Below are 21,260 nucleotides of genomic sequence, written 5' to 3'. Positions count from 1 at the left end.
TGAAATTCAACTGGATGTAGGTGAATAAATATTAATCTATTTATTTGTAAAGTGTCATTGGCTTGGACTTTTTTAAAGTTCATTTCAACATTACAAAAAATAACAGATAAACGTTTCTTCGTTTTCTTCTGGTATCGATATAGATGGTAATTATTCGGCCTGAAGCTTCTCCAACACTAGTATCAAGTTTCTTTCCGCCGCCTCTCCCACCTACCCTCACTCTTCCAGTAAAACAAAGTCACTCTTAAATAATATTAACAATCCAGGGTGCATTTATTGAAACTTTATTTCCGTCCTGAGTAAACATTTCACAAAGACATGGACATAAACAAATGATAATTCCACTTCTTGAAAACACAGTTTATGCCACGAGACACTGAATTTCATTCCTCACATTTTAACAAGGGGGATAGCTTTCATAATTTAACTGGGCTAATTTACTCATTCTGCTAGATGTCAATAAGGTACGTGTGGTTTCCATAGCTCTCTGTAATAATCTTCTCTTACCACTTGGGATTGATCGATGTCAGTCAGACTCCTGGAACCTGGGATGAAAACAAAATCAATTTTTTTCTTACTGATTGGATTTATAATATTAATTATATTTATAATTAAAAATTGGGTTTAGCTACTGAAAAGAAACATTCAGAATGGAAATATTAAAATTCTCTGGAAGACTAGAATATAATTAAATATCGTTATGGAAACCAGACAAATTTTCTGACTTTGGACACGTTTACTTTGACAACCGAATAATTTTTAAATTATTTTGGAGTTAAAGAAAAGTTTATGGTAAAATATTAAAACATTTTCAAACAGATTTAACTAAATCCTCATATAAATAATTACTGGATTACCACATTTAATACTGGATTTAATACTCACTAAAAATAAAACAGAAAGCAACAGACCTGATAGGGCCATAGTGTTATTCAGTTCTTCCCTTAGAATATCAAGCACCGTTTTGACACCTTTTTCACCCTGTAAACATAGACAAAGATTTAGTCAACAGTCACATTTTTGGAGACACAGAGGACAAAAATTTAAGTATCATAACATATTTCATTTTATTTATTTTACTGATTTTAAAACATTGATGCAGACCCTTCCACCGTGTTACCTGAAAGGGGGCAATAATTGTTTTTGTTTGTTTTTGGCTTCTTCGTAGTTATAACATTAAATGGGTTGTTTGGCGTTACGCTCCGATTATTTGGGACACCATTTCATGGACATAAAGGGAGAACTCTGTTTATCTTTCATAAACAGTGCGCATTTGTCATGCTCCAAAATATCTACAACACTATTGACAGTTAACATCCTGTCATTTAAACTTAAATTGTAATAGATAATAAAGCTATTTTCCTATAGAAGCTGCTTTACATTATTACCAACTTAAAAGCCCTCATGCCAAGTCCAATATCCGTGTATGTGTGTGGTTTTCCCCTTTTTTCATGAAAAGCCAAAGAACAAAGGGTTAATGAACCCTATATCCATAAAGAAATAAAGAAACGATAAACATAAATTAGCACAGTTTTACATATATCGTTTCTTTGTCATCTAGGAATCTACAGAATGGATTACTTTGCTCCTATTAACACAATACCAGAAAACTACTTGCCATTGTTCACTCTCAAATATCAAACTCAGATTCTCTCCAATAATAATTTTGTGAACTAGTATTTGCTAATTTCTAACCACATGGACATAGTGGAATACTTATATTTATCTTTGGACCATGGCTGACTAACCATTTATTTATAATTCATTAAGTATCGCAGATGGATGGCCTATTTAGTGAAGTCAATTCCTTGTACAAAAACTAAAATCAAAGTCTCTGACCTCTTAAAAATACCAACTCAAATCGACCTCTCAATAATACCAACGTGCGCAAACGCAAACAAAGATAATTCTTATGAATTCAAAAAAAAAATAATCAGTGAAAGTGATTGCTTGTTTGGCGCCATCTTTTGGAAGTAGTAATAATAAAATTGCTTGTAAAAAATAATAAATTGCTTGTTAATAATTATTATCAGTTCATACATTTGATGAAAGCTCTTTCCAGTCTGTATCTATGGCTACTGGTTTTGGTGAGCAAGAAAAACGTAATTATTCAAAAAACACTTCTTGCCCTCGTGGGTACACAGTTGGTATAATCGCCGTTAAGGACCTTGCCGCTCGACCATGACAAATATCTGGACGTGACTAAACCACAGAAAACTTGATCTTCCAACCGTGACCTGCACATCTTCAATTGTGACAGTTACTTGGACGTGGTTCAAGCACAGTAAAGAACCTTGCCTCTCGATCATGACAAATACCTAGAATGACTAAGCCAATGAGGGGACTTGGTCTCCCAACCTTGACCTGCACATCTTTAATTGTGACAGTTAATTGGACATGACTAAAGACACAGAAAACGACCTTGCCTCTCGACCATGACTTGTGCGCCAAGTGGCGATCAATAACAGACTCCCTTTGTCTGGTGTCGTTTGAATACCATTCCCTTCTCCCATTCGCCTAGTGGAGTTTACTCCACCTAATAATTTTGAGGACGCCTTCCTCTGCGCCTCAATATTTCTTACTATTCGCCCCCCACTTGACTTTCATATTCTCCCACTATCTGGTTTTTTTTTTTTTTTGGTTTTTTTTTATATATATACACTGGTGTTCAAAGAAAGTGCATCATCCATTAAAATTGTAATTGTCGTCCGAATAACGTAAGTATATGGCAATATTTCTTACAGATTGCATCAGATAAGATTGACACGCGTAAGTGATGACGTAATATTGCATCAGCCGTTACTTTCAGCTATATAAGCGCGCTTTGCAAGAGTTCCAGTCATTCCTTGCTTGTGTCAGGATAGCGAGTTACGTGCAGTTGGCTTTACGTGAGGAAGGATGCTCTTCCCGTCATATTGCTTATAGAGTGTCTTGTAATCAGTCGATAGTGAGTAGATTTCTTTCCAAACTAAAGAAACTGGTTCTGCTGATAGGAAAAAAGGAACCGGACGCAAACGAGCCTCTATGCCAAATCAGGACCCGTTTTGAAGCGCTTATGCCTTAAAAACCGTAAAGCTTCTTCGTCTGAGCTGAAAGGAGAATAGGAAAAACATGCAGGAGTGGTACCAAGTGCAGTAACAGTTAGAAGATGCCTCTTCAAAAATGGACTTGTAGCCCGTCGTCCTAAGAAGAAGCCGCTTCTCACACAAAAAATGAAAAAAGCCCGATTAATTTGGTGTAAGGACCATGTCAAATGGACCCCGTGCAGTGAAAGTCGGTTATTTTCTCGGATGAGAAGAAATTCAACCTGCATGGCTCTGATGGGAGACAAACCATTCCCCGCAGACGTGGTGAAGAATACCATCCAGACTGTATGGTGTCTACAGTGAAATTCCGTACCAACCAAATGATATGGGGATGCATCTCCTGCAGTTTATAAAAGGCTCCGTAAATGCCAATGGATACCTGGCTATATTGTAAGGAAAATTGCTGCCAACCATTAGAGACCATTTCAACCTACCAAGTAACCGCATCTTTCAGGACAACTCTGCTCCTTGTCATCAGGCGAAAAGTGTAAGTAGGCACTTCTGTAGTTACTTTATCTTAATTTCTGCATTAGCGGTTCAAGAGTAATGTTTACATTTGTTACAGGTGAAAAAAATGGTTCGAAGAACGGTCCATTGCAACTGTTAGCTGGCCAGGAAACAGCTCGGACCTGAATCCTATAGAGAACTGTTGACATCGTGTAGAATCTGCAGTTGCCAGAAAGAAACCAAAGACCCTTCGTGAACTTCATAATTCGTGTTTGGAACCACGAACTATCAGTTGATTATCTTCAGAAATTGATCTTGTCAATGCCTCGATGGTGTGCTGCTGTCATCAGGGCCACAGGCGATTCAGCTAAATATTAGTTTGCACCTGGTGAACTTTTCATTTTGTTTTCCATTTAAAATGATAAACTAAAGCAAATTCTGATAACATTTCAGCAATAATTGTCATGTTTCGGAAAACTGTTGTATAAAGGTTGCAAATGCGCATTTTGAAATATTTTGAGAACACCTGTCAAATATTACATAGCTTTGCCTTAACTATTAATAAATATCTTTTGTTTATATTTCTATTCATGATGCTAGTCATTAATGTAACATACCATCGCGAAAAAGGATTAGAAATGTGAAATTCCTAGGTGATGCACTTTTTTTGAACACCAGTGTGGTGGCAGGATCTGCCAGAGAATAATGGGCAGCCTGGCTTAACTCCTAAGGTGTGTACAGGCAACATGGAGTCCCATTAAGGGTTCTGCGGCCAAAATCCAGACCACAACAACAGAACCCAACATAATACTTCTCACATACAACATACAATACTTTTGTCTGGCTTTTACAAAGTAATGTATACTTCACAAGAGTGCTTATGGTACAGTTGTGGGTAACCACTGGTGGCGTCCCCTCCCCAAGCACTACGAACACTATCTCCTCCACACCGGGTGGAATAGACCTGACTTGGAATCCCGTCTATAATGCAAGGAATTTTTATGGGCCTTTTTCACAACGTAGCTTCAGGCGAGGGTACCATGATTTTTTCTCCACGAAACTCGGATTTTTCGTCCAGCAAACAGAAAATCGATCTCAGAACACGCAATTTGCAGGAGATATACGTAGAGCAATATGGCCTTAGTCGCCGATGCTCCTAAAACTTTATCGCAACAACAACAACATCTTATTTCCATACAACGTCGCATTCTTCTAATTATTAATTATGAATCATGCCTGCATTAATTATGCGATCACATCTATTTAAAAGAACCCACAGCTCAATTGATATTTACAAAAGATTTCCATGCTAGTCAAATACCGATTACTCACCCCGTATATCAAACCCCAAACCGTGGGTCTACCAATAAACACTGCCTTGGCACCAAGGGCCAACGCTTTGTAAATATCTGTGCCCGACCTTATTCCACTGTCCAAATACACCTCAGTATTGCCTCCAGCTGCTCGAACAACCTCTGGAAGGGCATCGATCTAAAAAATAAATAAATAAAATGAACGAGAGTAACACACAAGGTAAAACACGAGAGATGAATTTCTTCATTCTTTTATTTGCTCTGTGCGAAATATTCCTGTTACTTACTGTGGCAGGTACGCTGTCCAGTTGACGACCACCATGGTTAGATACTATAATAGCCGAAGCTCCATTAATTACAGCCATCCTGGCATCAAATCCTGAAAGTAAGCAGTTTAATTTTTTTAGAAAAATCTCCTAACTTGCAGAACTGTCATAAAGTTCAGCAACATTTAAAACTCAAGTGATTTTGATTAAAGGGTACATGGAGCTTGTGCCAACTGTTTCTGAAGCCTCAGTGAGAAATCGTGTGAATACACTGTCAATATTACTTACCCGTGAGAATCCCTTTGACCACAATGGGAAGTTTGGTTTGGTCTTTCAGCCATCGTATATATTGCCACTTTGCAGAGTGGTCGAACGTATCTCCAAGGGTACCTATGTTTTCAGGACGTCCATTAGCCGTGGAAAATACTGGTAACCTAGATGTCAAAACAAAAAAAAGTTTAAAAAGTAATTAATGATTGCAACGAATACTGTATGTGTGATTCTTGCCAATTCAAAAAAAACAAAAGAGTTACTTACTCCATTAGACTCAACTCGAAGCCTCTTCTTCGAGCTTCAACCCTATTGCCAAAAACCGGAGAATCCACAGTGAGTACGAGTGCAGAGAAATTATTTCTCTCAGCTTCCCGAACTATCTTTATTGTAAGCTGACGATCTGCGTATGGATACATCTGCATCCAGTGGATACTAGTTGGTGCAGCTCGTGCTACATCAGCTATCGAAGTAGTAGCATAGCTGCTCATGATCATCACAGTATCTGCAGCAGCGGCGCCTAGTGAGCAGAAAGCAAAGGTTTTAATACCAGTATAACACAACAATCACCAAATACAACGAATCTTTTACTACTATATTTAATACCACTCTTATACCACGTGAAATTCCCATTAGCAGAAAAAGTTTTAAGAATTTCTCCTTTTGGTACTCAAGAAACCAAATTTTCAAGAAAAATATAGATCAAATTTTAAAGTTTAATAACTTAATATTATTTTAATTTTATTGCATCAATTTAAATGTCAGGTGGGTATCATTATCAATGGAACAGCAATCACCTTTGGATATCTGTACCTCGCCATCGGGAGCATAAAGCTTCATGAATGCAGTGGGACATATTCCAACCGGAAATGATATTTTCTTCCCCAGAACTTTTGTGGAAAGGTCAATTTTGGAGACATCGTTTAACTGACGAGGCCTTATTCTGTACCTAAAAGTAAAATCAGATAAACCATTAGTTTACCGACAATAAATTAACAATAATGGTCTTTAATTTCTTGCACCAAAGAATTCTACCACTGACTACTAATTTCTAATTTGATAGACAAATAAAAACTTTTAATATTTACTTAGAAAATGATGCTGTGTTCTCATTTAAGGTTAAATCTATGTCAGTACCGCCATTGAGGTAAGTGAGATCGGGATCCTTAACATTATGTTCACTATAACGACGGAAATCTTCAATGTTCACCATTATTTTTCTGGGAAACCTATAAAAATGCGAATTGGAAAGTGAATTACTGTGACATTAGAGAGAGATTAAGCACACTTATGATATATTGGAACAAATGGACTATGAAGCATTTCTATTTCGCATGTTTTTAATGATTATAAGCATTATCCAATATACAACGTGTCATCAAAAGTACTGGGACACCGAGGGATAATCGTGTGATTTGTAAAATAGTACAAGTACGTTTAACCCTTGAGGGTGGCGAAGTGATAAGATCGCTGTATATTCCCACGTTTGGATCCATTCAAAACGAAATTAATCTTTATTGGCTTTTCATAACAGAGTAGTCAGTCTGGGGTGAGGGTTTCACAGGCCTCCCACAATATAACATTGGTTTTTTGCGTATAAACAAGCTAAAAATCGAACATAGATTGTGATTATGATATAAAGAGCATTACGGTGGCTTCTGGGTATAAATTAAACTGCGGACATCTCGTTCACTTCGAAGGCTCTGGAGTTCTTACTGATCACTTTGGGGAAAATACTGTAGTTGTGTGTGTCCTGTGTTTTTAATCACTTATATGCATGCCCCTTAGAGTCCCAGTAATTTTAGTAATGTAGTATATATAGAGAGAGATGTTTAACTATTTGTATTAACTATATCATCCATACATTACCAAAAATATTGAGAGAAAGAATAACTATTACGTAGCTGGTGGTTATACAGATATGTCAGATGCCAGTGTAGCTCATCATTCTGGAAATATCGAATCCCAATATCGTCGGAATATTAACTAATTCCTGACTATTTTACATAGTCAGGAATTAGTTAAAGTCCATGACCAAGGTAAAAATCAAATTGGGAGATCGAAAGATCTGACTCCTGTTTTGTTTTTTTACTGTCCCAATACTTTCGGTAACATCGTGTGAATATTCATAATGTTCAACGTACAATGCATGGAACCAAGGCGAAGTTCAATCCTCAAGTAAAAGGTAAACTGCAGCCATTATCAACCCACTGCAGGATGGAAGCCTCCTCAACAATTCATGCTGAGGGTAATGGACCATAATCTGCCACGCTGGTCCAGTGCGGGTTGGCAGATCGACCGTATTTAGCAGTCAGGGGCTTGAACCCCGATCTACTCAAAGAGCGTGTACTGCTGCACTCCCGCTCCTGACCACTCGGCTATGGAGGCCTCAATCCTCAGATCAGGTGGCTATTATGGAAGGAAACAAAACATTCAGGTAATGCAATAAGGGGCAATGCGTTACATTAGAGATCGCAAATCTCATATTGCTTACCTTCTATCTGCTTTGTCCAAGCGAGTTATTGTAGGTATCTGAAAGCAAATCAAATACATAATTAGAATTATAGCCATAAATGAATGTAAAATTCTTTAATATTTATGTAAACAGAAAATGTTGTTTTATTAGCAATATTTAATACGTTATAAAAGGCTTTCAGTTTAAACTTATTGAAAAATATACAGAAAATGCGTATAATTTAATAGAATAAAAAATGAAAAGTTTAATTCTTTTCTTAATTAATATTAGTATACACACTGTCCAAACAATACGAACCTTTATATTAAGACAGTCACAGACAGAAGAAATGCAAATAGATGCAAAGAAAACTATGAAGTGGGGTTATGGTGTATTGCTTTGTTGAGTATAAAAGACTGCACAGGCTGTTCGACAGCAAGGGTCTAAAGCCTGAAGATCAGACTTTGAAAAAAGGTCTTATCGTGGATGCACATTTAGCGGCCGCAACAGTTCAAACGAAAGACATAACTGGTTTCTCAAAAGCGTCCTTCTCAAAGGTTTTTAATGATTGGCAAGCGGTTCTTTTATATCTCAAAGGCTTTACACCAAGTGGCAAAAAAAAAAAAAAAAAAAAAAAAAAAAAACCAATACTTCAACAGCGAAGCCATCGTAGTCTAAGGAGGACTGTACGGAAAAATAGGACATCCAGTTTGCAGCAAATAAGATGTGAATTCAACCAAGCCCATAACTGCCAATTTCAACCGTACCATGAGCAAGAAATTGAAGAAATTGAGTATTGGTAGCCGCCTGCCTTTTCGGAAGCCACTTGTTTCAGAGAAAAACAAAAAATCCTCTTTCAATGGTGCCGAGAACGTTGTGATTGGACAGTGAAACAATGGAAGAAAGTCGTGTAATTAGACGAATCGCGATAGACTTTGTTTTGCACTGTTGGTAGGCAGAGACTGTGGCGCAAACCTCACGAAGCGATGGAGCCTGCTTGTCTTGTTAAGACAACCGAAGCATCTTGAGGAGGTGCCATGGTATGAGGAATGTTTTGTTGGCACAGACTGGATCCGTTGATGTCGGTGGAAAGTCAAATGTCATCCAGGGAGATCTGAATTTTCTATCAGATCTACTGCACCATGCAATTTTATACTTTTATTCCGAAGGTGGTGGTCACGTTACGGAAAAAATTGCAACATTGTTTTCCGTAACGTGATGACCACCTTCGGAATAATGCAACACTAGTGCAGGAACAATGCAACGCTGGTGCCGTTTGACACTACTGTCCACAAAATTATTCGACTACAACAAATTTAGGACAGCTTTAAAAGCATTTCAGTTTGCATAAATTCAAACAATTGCTCCTTTTTTTTTTTTTTTTTGGTTTTCATAACCCCAAATACTAGAGGTATTAGAACCTATAGTACTTAGTACCGTGCTTGGGTTGGAGGATGAGAAGACGAAAGAAGATATTTGTTGACATTGGACTTGAACTTCGGTAGACTGTAATTTTCAGAAAAAACGTATGAAGAAAGGTTGTTCCAGAAAACGGCAGTTGAATGAATAAACGAGGAAGATGAAAAGTTGGTTCTGTGGATTTGAAGTTGGACAGTAAATGGATGTTGGCTGGTGGCGGCATGTGTTCGGACTGTTTTGAAAGAGACAGCGAGAATTATAAAAGCCAATTCAGAAGAACAGTGCCCATGGAAGTATCTGTAGAAAAGGCGTTCAGAAGAAACAGAACCTTTATGAGACAGCGAGTGGAGGGACTCTGTTAGAGAGGAGTCATTAATTAACCTAACTGCCCTCTTCTGAATGAAATCTAGAAACCTGAGAGAGAGAGAGGTTTTGGGGTCACCACCTCAAATGTGGGAACAATATTCCATGGTAGGACGGATTTGCGATTTGTAATGAGTGAACAGCTGTTTGGAAGAAAAGTAACGCCGAGAGCGAAAGACAAAACCAAGTTTTTTTAGAGGCAGAGGAAGCAATATTTGTAATGTACTTGTGCCAAGAGAGATTAGAAGCCAGGGTAATCCCCAAATGAGATATATCATTTTGCCTAGAAATCGGAGTGTCACCAAAGATAAGCATAGGAGCAGAAGAATCCTTTTTGAGAGATATAAGACAAGACTGAGTTTTGGAAGAATTGAAATCAACTAAGTTGTCTTTGCCGAACTGGAGAATTACCTGAAGATCGGCATTTAAGGAATTGGTAGCGGATATTCGATAAGTTGAAGGTGATTGAGCAGGACAAGGTTTCTCAAACTGGAGAGTGGAATGCAATGTGCTATTATCAGCAACTCTATAGATAGGATTTCTGGTCAATGGAAGAAGGTCATTAATATACAAGAGGAAAAGAGTGGGGGAAAGAACTGAACCTTGGGGAACACCAGCATTAGTGAAGAAGTTAGAAGACAGAGAGCCATCTGCCATCAACCTCAGTGAGCGGTCAGAGAAAAAACTGGATAACAAATTACAAAAACAGTTGGCAAACCATAAGATGGAAGCTTGTTTATAATACCTTTATGCCAAAACACGATCGAAAGCCTTTATGAAATTTAAGAGCAACTGCTTGTGTTTCACCGAACTTTTCCAAAAATAGGTAACATAATCCAGAATATCACCAATGGATCGACACTGACAGAATCCATATTGGCGATTGTTGATGAGACGGAAGCTTTCTAGATAGTTTAAGAGATGGCGGTTAATTGATTTTTCCATTATTTTAGAAAGAGTAGAAGTAATTGCAATGGGACGATAATTGGATAGGAGGGATTTGTCACCCTTTTCAGGAACTATCTGGATATGAGCAAATTTCCAAGCAGAAGGACAAACAAACGCCTTTGGAATAAGAAAGTGAAAATAAAGCGGCGGCAAAGAACAGGAATAAGTTCAGGAGCGCAGGTTTTGAAAACAAGTGGAGAAATGCCACTAAGACCTGGAGATTGGTCTTAGCATCAAGATTGGTCAAAATCATTCTGACATCCTTTTGATGGAAGATCACAGGAGGCATTGAATGGAGCGTGCTGGGAATGGTGGGAGGTGGTTTACCACGATCATTAATACGTGAGTTGGAAGAAAAATGGGACACTAGCAGGTCAGCTTTATCCTTGGCTGAAGTGACAATAGAACCATCTGGTTTTGACAGAGGTGAGAGCAGAGATTGGCAAAAGTTGCGGCCAATAGCTTTGGCAAGGGACCAGAATGATCGGCTACCATTAGGGCAAGAAGCAAGTTTGCTACTCTTAGCCTGTTCAAAATCTAGTTTCGACTGATTAATAACTGCTTTACAATTGTCGCGAGCTTTGGTGAGGGCAGAAAATGAAACTGAAGAATTCGAAACAAGCCAATTACGATATGCAACATTCTTCTCTTGAACAGCCTTAGCACATTTATTGGAAAACCAAGGTTTATATAAAGGAAGAGATTTTAAAGTGCAGTGTGGGATAAAGGATTCCATTCCTGCAAGAGTATTTCACTGACCCGATCTGAGCAAACGTTGACATCAGAAGTTTTGAAACAGTAATCCGACAAAGGAAAAGAAGAAAAGAAGTCTCGCAGGTCATCCCATTTTGCATTCTTGTAATGCCAAACAACACGAGGTTGGGTATAGCCATGAGCTAAAGGCTCCATTGGAGAAGAGACAATCACCAATTTGTGATCTGATGTGCCTAAAGTACCACTCACTTCGACCGTGTACTCAGAAGGGTTGTTTGTGAGAAAAAGATCAAGCGTATTGGTTGTATGATTAGGATTGTCCGGTATTTTGGTAGGTAAATGAACAATTTGTCCGCGGTCATTAGTAGTTTCAAAAGCCGCAGTATCTCGGCCAGCTGGGTCGGTGTGACCAGAAAACGGAAGCCAGTTGGAGTTGTGAACATTAAAGTCACCAAGGAAAATTACCTCACTGTTAGGAAAGTTGGACTGGAGAAAGTCAAGTTGCAAAGAGAGTCAGTCAAAAAGTATCAAGTGATTAGTGGAGTTGGGAGAACGGTAGAGACAACAGATGAATTTTACAGAATTAGATAGAGAGAGATTTTAAGGCAGAGAAGATCGAAAAGAGGAGATTCAAAATTACCAAGTCTCTGACAGGGAACATCGGAACGGACATATGCACAAGTACCTTGTAAGCTTTGGCTTACTAGTAACGAAAAAAAAAAAAAAAAAAATAGGGGGAGAGAATTCCGATTATACTTATCTTATAAAATATTGGATATTATTCTTGAATATAGTTTAGCTATATTCAGCAATCATTTAATTAAATACGCCAACATTAGAATAAAATAGAAACGGGTAATTAATCGTTTAAGATGGTGCGTAAAGGCAAGGAGAAATTCGCAGAAAAGAAAGAGAACTTTAACCCAGAGGTTTCCTCTAAAACGGTCAAGACCGTTTTCCTCGAAAAAGGATTAGGGAAAAAAAAGGGAATGGTATAGAGATATATAAGGAGAAAGGCGCGAATTTGAGGTGTCTTTTGCCCTTTTCGTTGTGTAGAGGTGTCGGATGGTATGCAGAGAAGTTGTGTATAGGGTTGTACATGTGGAAGTATTGTGGAGTAATGGCGTAAAATGTGAGGAAGGGAAACCGGCTACTTGGGAAATGAAGCCGAACTTTGCTGGAGACAAGGTTTTCGAGGAAACAGAACATGAAAATAGAATCCTATAACATCATAGGCGAGCGATGGGCCTTTAGATATCCAGGACAGATTAATATTTAGCAAGTTGATCAGGAAAGTAAGTTACCAATTTTCCTTTATTCTCCCGCTCTAAATTTATTCGGACTAGAAAGATTTAGTACCAACTAGAACTCCCTGAAGGCATTTAGTGTTCCTGAGAAATAATATATGCTTCATAAGACTATTGTTAAGGATAAATATTATATTAACTCTTTAGAGAGCGGAGTTTAATATTGAGTTTGTAGGTGTTTTGAATTGTATTTTGGTGTACAAGTAAATTCTAATAACTGTTAAGCCCCTCTTGCAAAGTGGAGTTGTAGAAATATTCATGTTACTCAGGAAGACTGTATTTTAAATGTATGTGTTAAGTGATGAGAATTGTGTCTTATAAATGAATAATTAAAACCTAACAATATTATTACATATATATTAAATTATTCTTTGATGTGTGTCGGTAGTAAATTTGTTTTCACTCTACTCTATTCTGAAAGGACATGGAGAAAACTCCATGCAGTCAGAGGCCCTAACAGATTTAAAATAATTTAGGACAGCAGACATTACACGGCAGTGGTTGTGTGAATTGTTATAGGTAAAAGTTGGCTTTAATCAGCCAGAACAAACATAGTCCTACAACCTCCTTTGAGAGAAAGGAATCATACAGCGAATAATTTGGGCAACATCTAAATATTTATGAGATCATTCAAATTTTCTTAACATTTTTTTAACTCCTAAACATTACTCTAAAAGCACACTGCCCGACAAAATTAAGAGAATACGCAGGAAACGTGGTGTAACTTGTGCAGCTTACAATGAAGCGTGACAAAATTTGGTACAGTGGCGTACCATAGAATAACGATGAAATGAGGAGACAGCGAGAAACTTCGGAAACGCATAAATGACATTTATAGGGTGTATAAAAATTACCGAAATGGTCACATTACAGAAGTCAAACAAGATTCTCGAAAATATGGTCACATGACATCAATACAGCGTATGATCCCCTCCAACGGCTAAACAGGCCTGATAGCCATGAACCATGCTCGATATAAGGGTGCCTATAAGATTATGTGACAACAAACCCCATTCTTCCACCAGCGCAGACCAAGTGACCAAGGGCGTCCCACACATGTTCGATCGAATTTAAGTGTGGTGATCGTGCTGCCCACGGCAGTCATTGGATATCTCTAATTTCAAGATATTCCTCCACTACTTGATCTGTATGTGCAGTGGCGTTGTCGTGCATGAAAAGAAAATCTGAGCCAACGCACCCCTAAAAAGTAGCACGCAGGGTTCGAGGATCTGTTCTCGGTACCTCTGCGCAATTACGTTACCCCTATCAAAAACATAATCATTATTTCGCCCCACCTTAAGGGACCCTTTTTCTAATGTTGAAAGGATGGCACCGCACTCCTCATTGTCTCTGTTTCTAGGTTAAAAGAGGACTCATAGAAGAACAGAATTGAACCCTATTTGTCAGAGCCCCAATTCACATGTTCATGGCACCACTGGGTGTAATTGAATACAAACTCATTGGCTTCCTTGCGTAGAGTTTACTTCTGTTGAGCCTTCTTAGCACAGCCCGGTCGAAATGTGTTTTTTTTTTTTTTCTTCACCTTGGCCGCAGAAACCCCAAGAGACAGTTGATGACATGATATCGTAGTGTTCCGTCTTGCCGTTAGAGCCAGATAACGGTCTGTTCTGGTTAACGTAGATCTCGGGCAACCTTGGCAAGGTCTTCCTATAACTTCTTCCATTGTGCCGAGTGACACATTAAGCCAACGTTTCACCTCCGCTTGCTACTGCCCAGCTATAAGTCTTCCAATGGCCCGCCATCTCAAAGAATCATCTAAACGACGATGACTTGCCATCCCGAGTATTGGAGATGTGGCTGTCCCACTGAGCAAGGCGGGAATCAAGTGATGTAGTTGCAAACCGTGTTATTATAGGCATGAATGATTTGCATGATGTCCAGCTCTGTAAGGCGATAGATCGATTTCTTTTGGATACTCGGAATATGCCAAGATGCTTTCTACATCGAATATTCGCCTTTGGCAACACTGTTCACAATAAAATATTCATGAAAAGCGCTTTGTTCTGTTAATTTTGTCAACCAGTGTCGTATAATGCATACTCACCACATGTCCACTTCCAGAGGAATTTTGGGCTGTATAAGCGTTCATCACAGCCAGCAAAACTATACTCAACTGAGTCAATGTCATGTTTATATTTCTGAAAAGAGAAGTGGTTATAGTGTCAGTTATAATTTATCAAACTGAAAAAGCATGAACTTAACATGCTTTTTTCCCACATATTCAAATGCTTTAGAACTATTTCATATTAATTAAAAAGAAATAATAGAATTCAATTATTATTTTTTTATTTTTATTCAAACATCACAAAATAGCACACATTTTCTATGTTTTAAGCCAAAGATATACTTGGGAATTAAGATTTTAATAATCTTACTTCACCCAACGCAAATAAACTTCTTGAGAAAATTATTAGTTAGTTGAGAAAAAAAAACCCATCATTTAGATTCGACACTTCTGCACATTCGCTATCCTCAGGTGCTAAAAGACAGTCAAATTAGTGCAGTCACAGAGAAAATACTGTCCCTGAAAACACACTCCAAAGTGAACCTCTCAAACATTGTCAAAAATTGTTAGTGTGTTGGACGTGCCTCTCCCACTCTTCGATCAAATATATTTACATGGTGACTACAAAAATATTTTAGTTACTATTAGTACCGTCTGAAATTAACTTCTTATTGGATCAGGACTAAAATTATGGAACTATCAAGGCAATCATTGTAGGATAATGATGATGTCCGAATGTTGTTAGAATCACTTTGAAGGAACTACCAAAACATGCGGGGACTGAACCGAATTGCCATAGAACTGTTTTGTAGCATTCTTAGTTAATGTTTGTTTTTGATGGGAGAGGAAGGCCTTGGAGAAGACGAAGTCGTCCAGAGGAGTGAACCTTTTTTCCTGGTATAGCCATACATCCACGATTCATCACCAGCAATTATGAGAGAAACAAAACGTGGGTCAGTAGCAGCCTGTTGATACTGCTCACCACTCTTTGTGATCGTCAGCGAGGATTTTTTACTTACTATTATTATTATTTATATTGTTTGGTAGTGCAGCAAAAGTCTTCCTCACACCAATAATAATACTCCTGATCACATCATGAACACGAGCGATTCAATCATTGATTTTTGGTGTTTCAGGGCGGCTAGAGCGAATATCATCCCCTAGAGATCGCCCGCCCCTTCAAATTTTGCAAAATGTTGAAGAGTCTTTGAACCACACATAGCATCTTCTCCGAAAGTTGTTTTTTTCATTTCGCGAGTTTCTATTGCACTTTTCCCTAATTGAAATAAAATCTGATGAGAATTCCTTGATCACTAAAATCACTCATTTTAAAATGCGACTTAAAATAACAAAAAAAAATCATATTATAGTTAACGCGTTAATCGACTGACTGAAGACAAATGGCAATTCATTTATCTTCAGTCCAGAAACTTTTATTATGTTGTATAGCCTCGTGGGGGGTAGCACAGTTGGTAGAATCGCCGCCTTCCCATGCCGGATGGAAAAGACCTGAATTCGAGTCCCTTCGATGACGAGAGGAATTTTTATAGACCTTTTTCACAACATGGCTGAGTTAGTCGGTCTCGGGCAGCATGATTTTCTCCTGGAAACTCGAGTTTTTCATCTAGCAAAATATAAAATCAACCAGAGAACAGGCAATTTACACAGTAAACACGGGGCAATAGGGCCTTAGTCGCTGATTCTCTTAAAACTATTGCAACAACATATAATGTCAAATAAAAACCTCTGCTAATCCCTACATAAGTTATAATATTCTTATTTTGCCTACATTATACCGAGATGTTTATTGGACTGTACACTACTTATCTAGGATACTTCTATAAGTATCCTAGATGTTCGAACAAACTACTAACAGAATATAATATTGTCTTACCTTCATGAAACTCCACTGTGTGCATCATCGGTGGACAAATTGAGGCTTTTTATGTCTGACCAACTTCCTGGGAAACAGTTCCGATCGTTTTTGTATTGTTCATTTTTCAGTGATTTCCAGTCTGACATCCTGTTATCAGTGGATATACAGAAACAGTGACCTTATATGTAAATTTTTCAGGGGGTCAAACGCTTGCAGCTTGTCGTTCCGAGAAAGTAACCCTATCGCGAAATCCGGTCATATACTGGTTTTGAGCGAACTTTTTATGCAATACGAATTAGATTTAAGTGAGGGATGAGTACTGGAAATATTAGAAGATTGCGAAATGTCCAGAAACTTTTCCTTAAAACGAATAGACAATTATTTAATGTTTTAAGTTTCAAGGTTAGTTACAGCTAATACTATATAGCCTCAGAGAAATTATAAGAAATTTAGAGGATTATATTGTCCTTGCATTGAAAAGCAATGGTACATAATTAATCAACTTTGTATGATAAGAAGGATAATTTTGTAGTATGACTGTTAAAATGTTTATGTACCAATAGAAGAAGCTGAAGAAGAAGATTTGAGGAATTCTATGAAAAACTCCAAATCCAAATCATGATGGTTGCAAAACCGATTAAGTGCATTTATACGATCATAGTTGGTGATTTTAAAGATGACTGGAAGGAAACAACCCAGATGGCTTTAGAAAACTTCCCTTGGTCGGAATATGCTATTCAGGAATGGAATAACATACTGATAAAAAATTGGGGTAATAAATATAGCTGGCAGGTACTCAGAGAAAAGAGAAAATCTAGAAACGGAGTCTGGAGAGGAGACCGCCCAAAGGATCGTGGAAGGTGATTTTGGATGTGCTTAGAGCTGGCATAAACCAGATTGCGGAAAAACGTTTATGATTCGGGTCATACCACTTAGGTGGCTTTGAGCTAACCATTGTGACAGAAGCCTTTTGGTAACCAGAGAAATGGATATCTTGAGGGCAGTGATCTTCGATGTACTCAGAGCTAGCATAAACCAGCTCTGAGCACATCCAAAATCACTACATTACACGCGCTTCAGTTGAAGCGCATGTAATGTAGACCTTATAGTACCCGTCTGTATTACTGAACGGTTTATATTTCCATCAAGAGGCGAATCATAAACGTTTTTCCGCAACCAGCTGGTCCGGTCAAGAATATTTGAATCGGTTCGCGATTGGGTGATACAGACTCCAATTTTATGTACAAGTAGAATCTTTTGCTTGTCATTGGCCATTCTCATTAAGTTGCAGAAGTCCTCGTTGGTCATCAAGTTTTCGCATTTCTTTGCAATTGGGCCGAATCGGTTAAGCGTGACGAGCTTTAGATCCTCATTCATCTCGCTGTTTGGATGATTGAAAAAATTTCGAAAGGGGTCTTCTCGCATTCGAGTTACAAGGCTATGCAGGTCATTACCGCATGCTTCGTCAGCTGTCAACGTCGTCGTTGTCTTGACACATCTTACATATTTCAATCGTTTTTCCAATGTTCAAATCCGATTCATACAATTTACGATCTAGTATGAGCTCTTCATTGTCGTCGTAGATCTTGACATATTTCATCTGTGACAGTATCTCTGTTTCCTCATTGCGAAATGGAATGTGCAGCTTTACCATCTCGCGCTTGTACTGGTTGAGATCCTGAACCAAGGCATAGTTTCGATAGCGTATTATACGTGGATACTCTCGTTTCTTGCAGATCTGGTAGCGCTGCATGTGTAATTTTCGACAAAGCATAGCATGATCCAACATTATGGTATGATTGTAACAATACACACACTTGTTGCAATCATACTATTCAACAAATGGCTACAATCAAATATGTAATTGGGCTATTGGCCTAACCTCTACCAAATATTAGTTCGGTAGAGTAAGCAACGGGCGTGTATATCCTATTTATCACTAACACTGATTCGGTAGAGGAAGTAGCGGGTGTGAGCGTAAATTACATCGTCATGATTTCGGCTCTAGCTGTTCAAAATTTAGTAGGTGTCGTCATAGATGTTTACCCACAAAACATCTTTCGTGAGTACAGGGTATACACGCGGGTTTTTTTTTTTTTTTTTTTGGCTGATGCTGTATAAGTTTGTATCATTTGCCATCGCTAACACTAATACCTTCTAAGACTGTTGTAAAAAATAAATCAGAAGATGATCCGTACTTTTGAAGTGAATAATGTCAAAAGACAGGGGGATGTGCAATCCACGTTGCTTTTTGGTATAGTTTGGGAAAATATAATAAAGAGAAAGGCAGAATACACGGTGGACATAAACACAGAGGACGACCAAGAAGTAGTAGACGACGTGTTGAAGGTGAAAGGATGAAGAGGAAAAAAAGCAAGAAATGGAAAACTCTAACAAAATCATTGAACGGGCTAAAGCACATAGCGTGTTGTAGTGTTAAAAAAAAAAAAAAAAGAAAGAAAGAAAGATAATACTTGACTTTCACTGCAGTCTTGTCACAGCAGAACAGAAAAGGATCGAAGTAGCCAAGAGTAGCACGAAATTGCGATAATGCCCTCGCGTTTCACCATAGTTCGAGCTCGAATGACTGCTAAATACTTAGAACATAACTAAAAATTGCAACGAATTGTCCTAGTATGGCATTACTTCCAAATAGAGGCAGTCCCGGATTTTGTGGGGACTAAAGCAGTGTTCAGGGGAATCGTTAATATGTAGCAGTAGAAAAAAATACCATTATTTTGATCATAGGCGAGATATAGCTCTCTTAGCTTCTATCTGGGACCTCGCCTGCTTTCAAATAGATATCATCTGTTTGAAAGTAGTGCAATACGAGACAACTCATTGCAAAGGCAAAGTTTTTTCTACTATAAGAGTTCAGACCGTTCATCTTATATGTAATTTAACAAGTGGTTTAAATCCTGCGAGTAGTTTAAAAAAAAAAGAAATACAAGGCACGATTGTCCTGAAAACTTATAATACAAATAAATTTGAGTTTTGCGAATCTGTGTTAATTGACCTCCAGAACTATGGTCATGGAGGGTCATTGTTAACACTATGAATATTTCCACCAAAGGAAAGAAAGGATGACCAATCAAAATGGCAAGTATCCATGAAGATACTTACAAACGTCTGAGATGCAAAGAAAATGTTTCTGTTGCAAATACAGGCGACATACCCTTGGAGATACCTATCGGATGTGAAGAGTCTCGTCCTCTACAAACGCTACATAAATATTTTGGATTGTCGGTTCCATGAGAAAATAATAACTTATACATGTATTATATGGCATTATTATATGGCATTATAAACTGATCACGCAAATAAGTACATGCTAATCTCTGTAAATGAATTGGAATAGGTGCACTGTAGATGTTAACAAATAAATGTATATAAAATTGTCTGGCGAAATTTGTTTGGCTTCTAAATTCTGTACGTCCTTTAGTGTACATGTACACTAACGATCACACATTTATTCATAACAGCATAACAATAAAAGCAAAAATGAAAATTTTGTACATTGATTTATTTAAAAATCTTAGTAGATTCGTTTATTTATTTCAAAAGAGAAAAGCCAAACTTTGCAGATTGCATTATTTAACGTAAACCACTCCCATTAAAGATTCTTCTTTTATAGGCAAAGGTGGTACCTCAATTAAAAATTGGGCTGTTAACATCTGCGTACTCTTCTTTTCCCCTTTGTACAACAGTTGGTAACATTAGCATGTTGCAAACAAGTTTTCTTGTATGTAGTTTTTTTTTCTTAACTCAACTCTTCCTCCTCTTGCGCTTGTCTTCATATTTCTTAGCAAACAGACCATTGTAGCCTTTAAATGAATAAAAGAATAAAAGACTAATAAAACGAATTCGATAAAAAGAATCAAGTAAACAGAGAATAAGTAAAAATAGCGTCTACGGTAGGTCCTTCTTCTTTCTACCTAATAACTGAAATTGCATTTGGCTGGAAACGATGATTTTTGCTGGAATGTGATATTCGGTGGAACACTTTTTTAATATTTCCTGAAGATATTAAAATGTTTTGAAGGTTTCAATATTTTCAAGGAAATATTAAAAAATTTTAAATATTTTTGAAATGCCATCTTTGTTACAAAATGTGATGCTATGGTTTTAATGGTTTTAAGGGCAATAATGCTATGGTTTTAATGTATTCTTAATATTTCATGTTCCTCTGGGCAACAAGATATTCGGAGCATAACAGGCAAATCTGGGTGATTTCCCTGCTTTGCTGGACGAAAAACCCCGGGTTCCTGGGGGAAACCTTGCTATCTACCTCCGAGACCGATTAACTCAGCCACGGAGTGAAAAAAAGCCTATAAAGGTTCCTGGCGTCATCGACGCGATTCGAACCAGCCCTTTTTCACCCTGTGTGGGGAGGACCGTGATGATACCACTGTGCTAACCGAGCAGACGCGTGAGTAAGCTCTTTGAATGCCTGCTGTACAATAGAATTCAACATCACTACTCAAATGCCAACCTTCCTTCACCGAAGCAATATGGTTTCAAGGCTGCTCCACAGTTAATGCTCTCCAAAACCTCCTTATCTGCAGAAAATTTGGCTGCTGCAGCAAAAGATAAGAAATACTTTCTTGTTATCTCGGTTGACTTCGCTGGGGCATTCGATTCGCTCTGGTGGCCGAGCGTCTCCGGAAAGCAAACTTACCAACAAATCTCTATAGCATCGCTAAAACCTATCTCTCCGACAGATCTGTATCACCCTATCACAAGGCAGGTTTACGGGGGCTGTCCCCAAGG

At 38.0% G+C, this 21,260-nt stretch overlaps 1 protein-coding gene and 1 long non-coding RNA gene across 2 annotated transcripts; both read right to left on the bottom strand.

Annotated features, from left to right (window-relative positions):
• Window positions 1-298: 298 nt before the first annotated feature.
• Window positions 299-6,598, bottom strand: LOC150076694 (2-Hydroxyacid oxidase 1-like). The gene is made up of 8 exons (XM_090386821.1): window positions 6,471-6,598; window positions 6,180-6,331; window positions 5,650-5,902; window positions 5,401-5,546; window positions 5,134-5,225; window positions 4,866-5,024; window positions 912-981; window positions 299-545 (listed from the first exon to the last, which is right to left on the bottom strand). The coding sequence occupies exons 1-8, from the start codon at window positions 6,593-6,595 to the stop codon at window positions 457-459; spliced, it is 1,086 nt and encodes a 361-aa protein (XP_090242947.1). The 5' UTR covers window positions 6,596-6,598; the 3' UTR covers window positions 299-456.
• A 1,276-nt stretch (window positions 6,599-7,874) lies between these two features.
• Window positions 7,875-16,621, bottom strand: LOC150076693 (uncharacterized). The gene is made up of 3 exons (XR_016547728.1): window positions 16,509-16,621; window positions 14,654-14,747; window positions 7,875-7,914 (listed from the first exon to the last, which is right to left on the bottom strand). It is a non-coding gene; the product is annotated as an uncharacterized LOC150076693 (long non-coding RNA).
• Window positions 16,622-21,260: the final 4,639 nt, after the last annotated feature.

The sequence above is a fragment of the Mastigoproctus giganteus genome, chromosome 12, assembly GCF_048544385.1.
Source record: "Mastigoproctus giganteus isolate SK-2022 chromosome 12, ASM4854438v1, whole genome shotgun sequence".
NCBI classification, from domain to species: domain Eukaryota; kingdom Metazoa; phylum Arthropoda; class Arachnida; order Uropygi; family Thelyphonidae; genus Mastigoproctus; species Mastigoproctus giganteus.
The sequence above is the reverse complement of the archived record's forward strand: the minus strand, read 5'-3'. Positions and strand labels throughout refer to the sequence as shown.

Bases quoted from the DNA above. Each gene is read 5' to 3' on its own strand.
- LOC150076694 (XM_090386821.1), bottom strand. From the start codon at position 6,595: ATGGTGAACATTGAAGATTTCCGTCGTTATAGTGAACATAATGTTAAG. The intron at 5,903-6,179 runs GTGATTGCTGTT...TCTGCTCACTAG, and splicing joins CGAGGTACAGATATCCAAAG to GCGCCGCTGCTGCAGATACT. The intron at 982-4,865 runs GTGAGTAATCGG...CTATGTTTACAG, and splicing joins TTTGGGGTTTGATATACGGG to GGTGAAAAAGGTGTCAAAAC.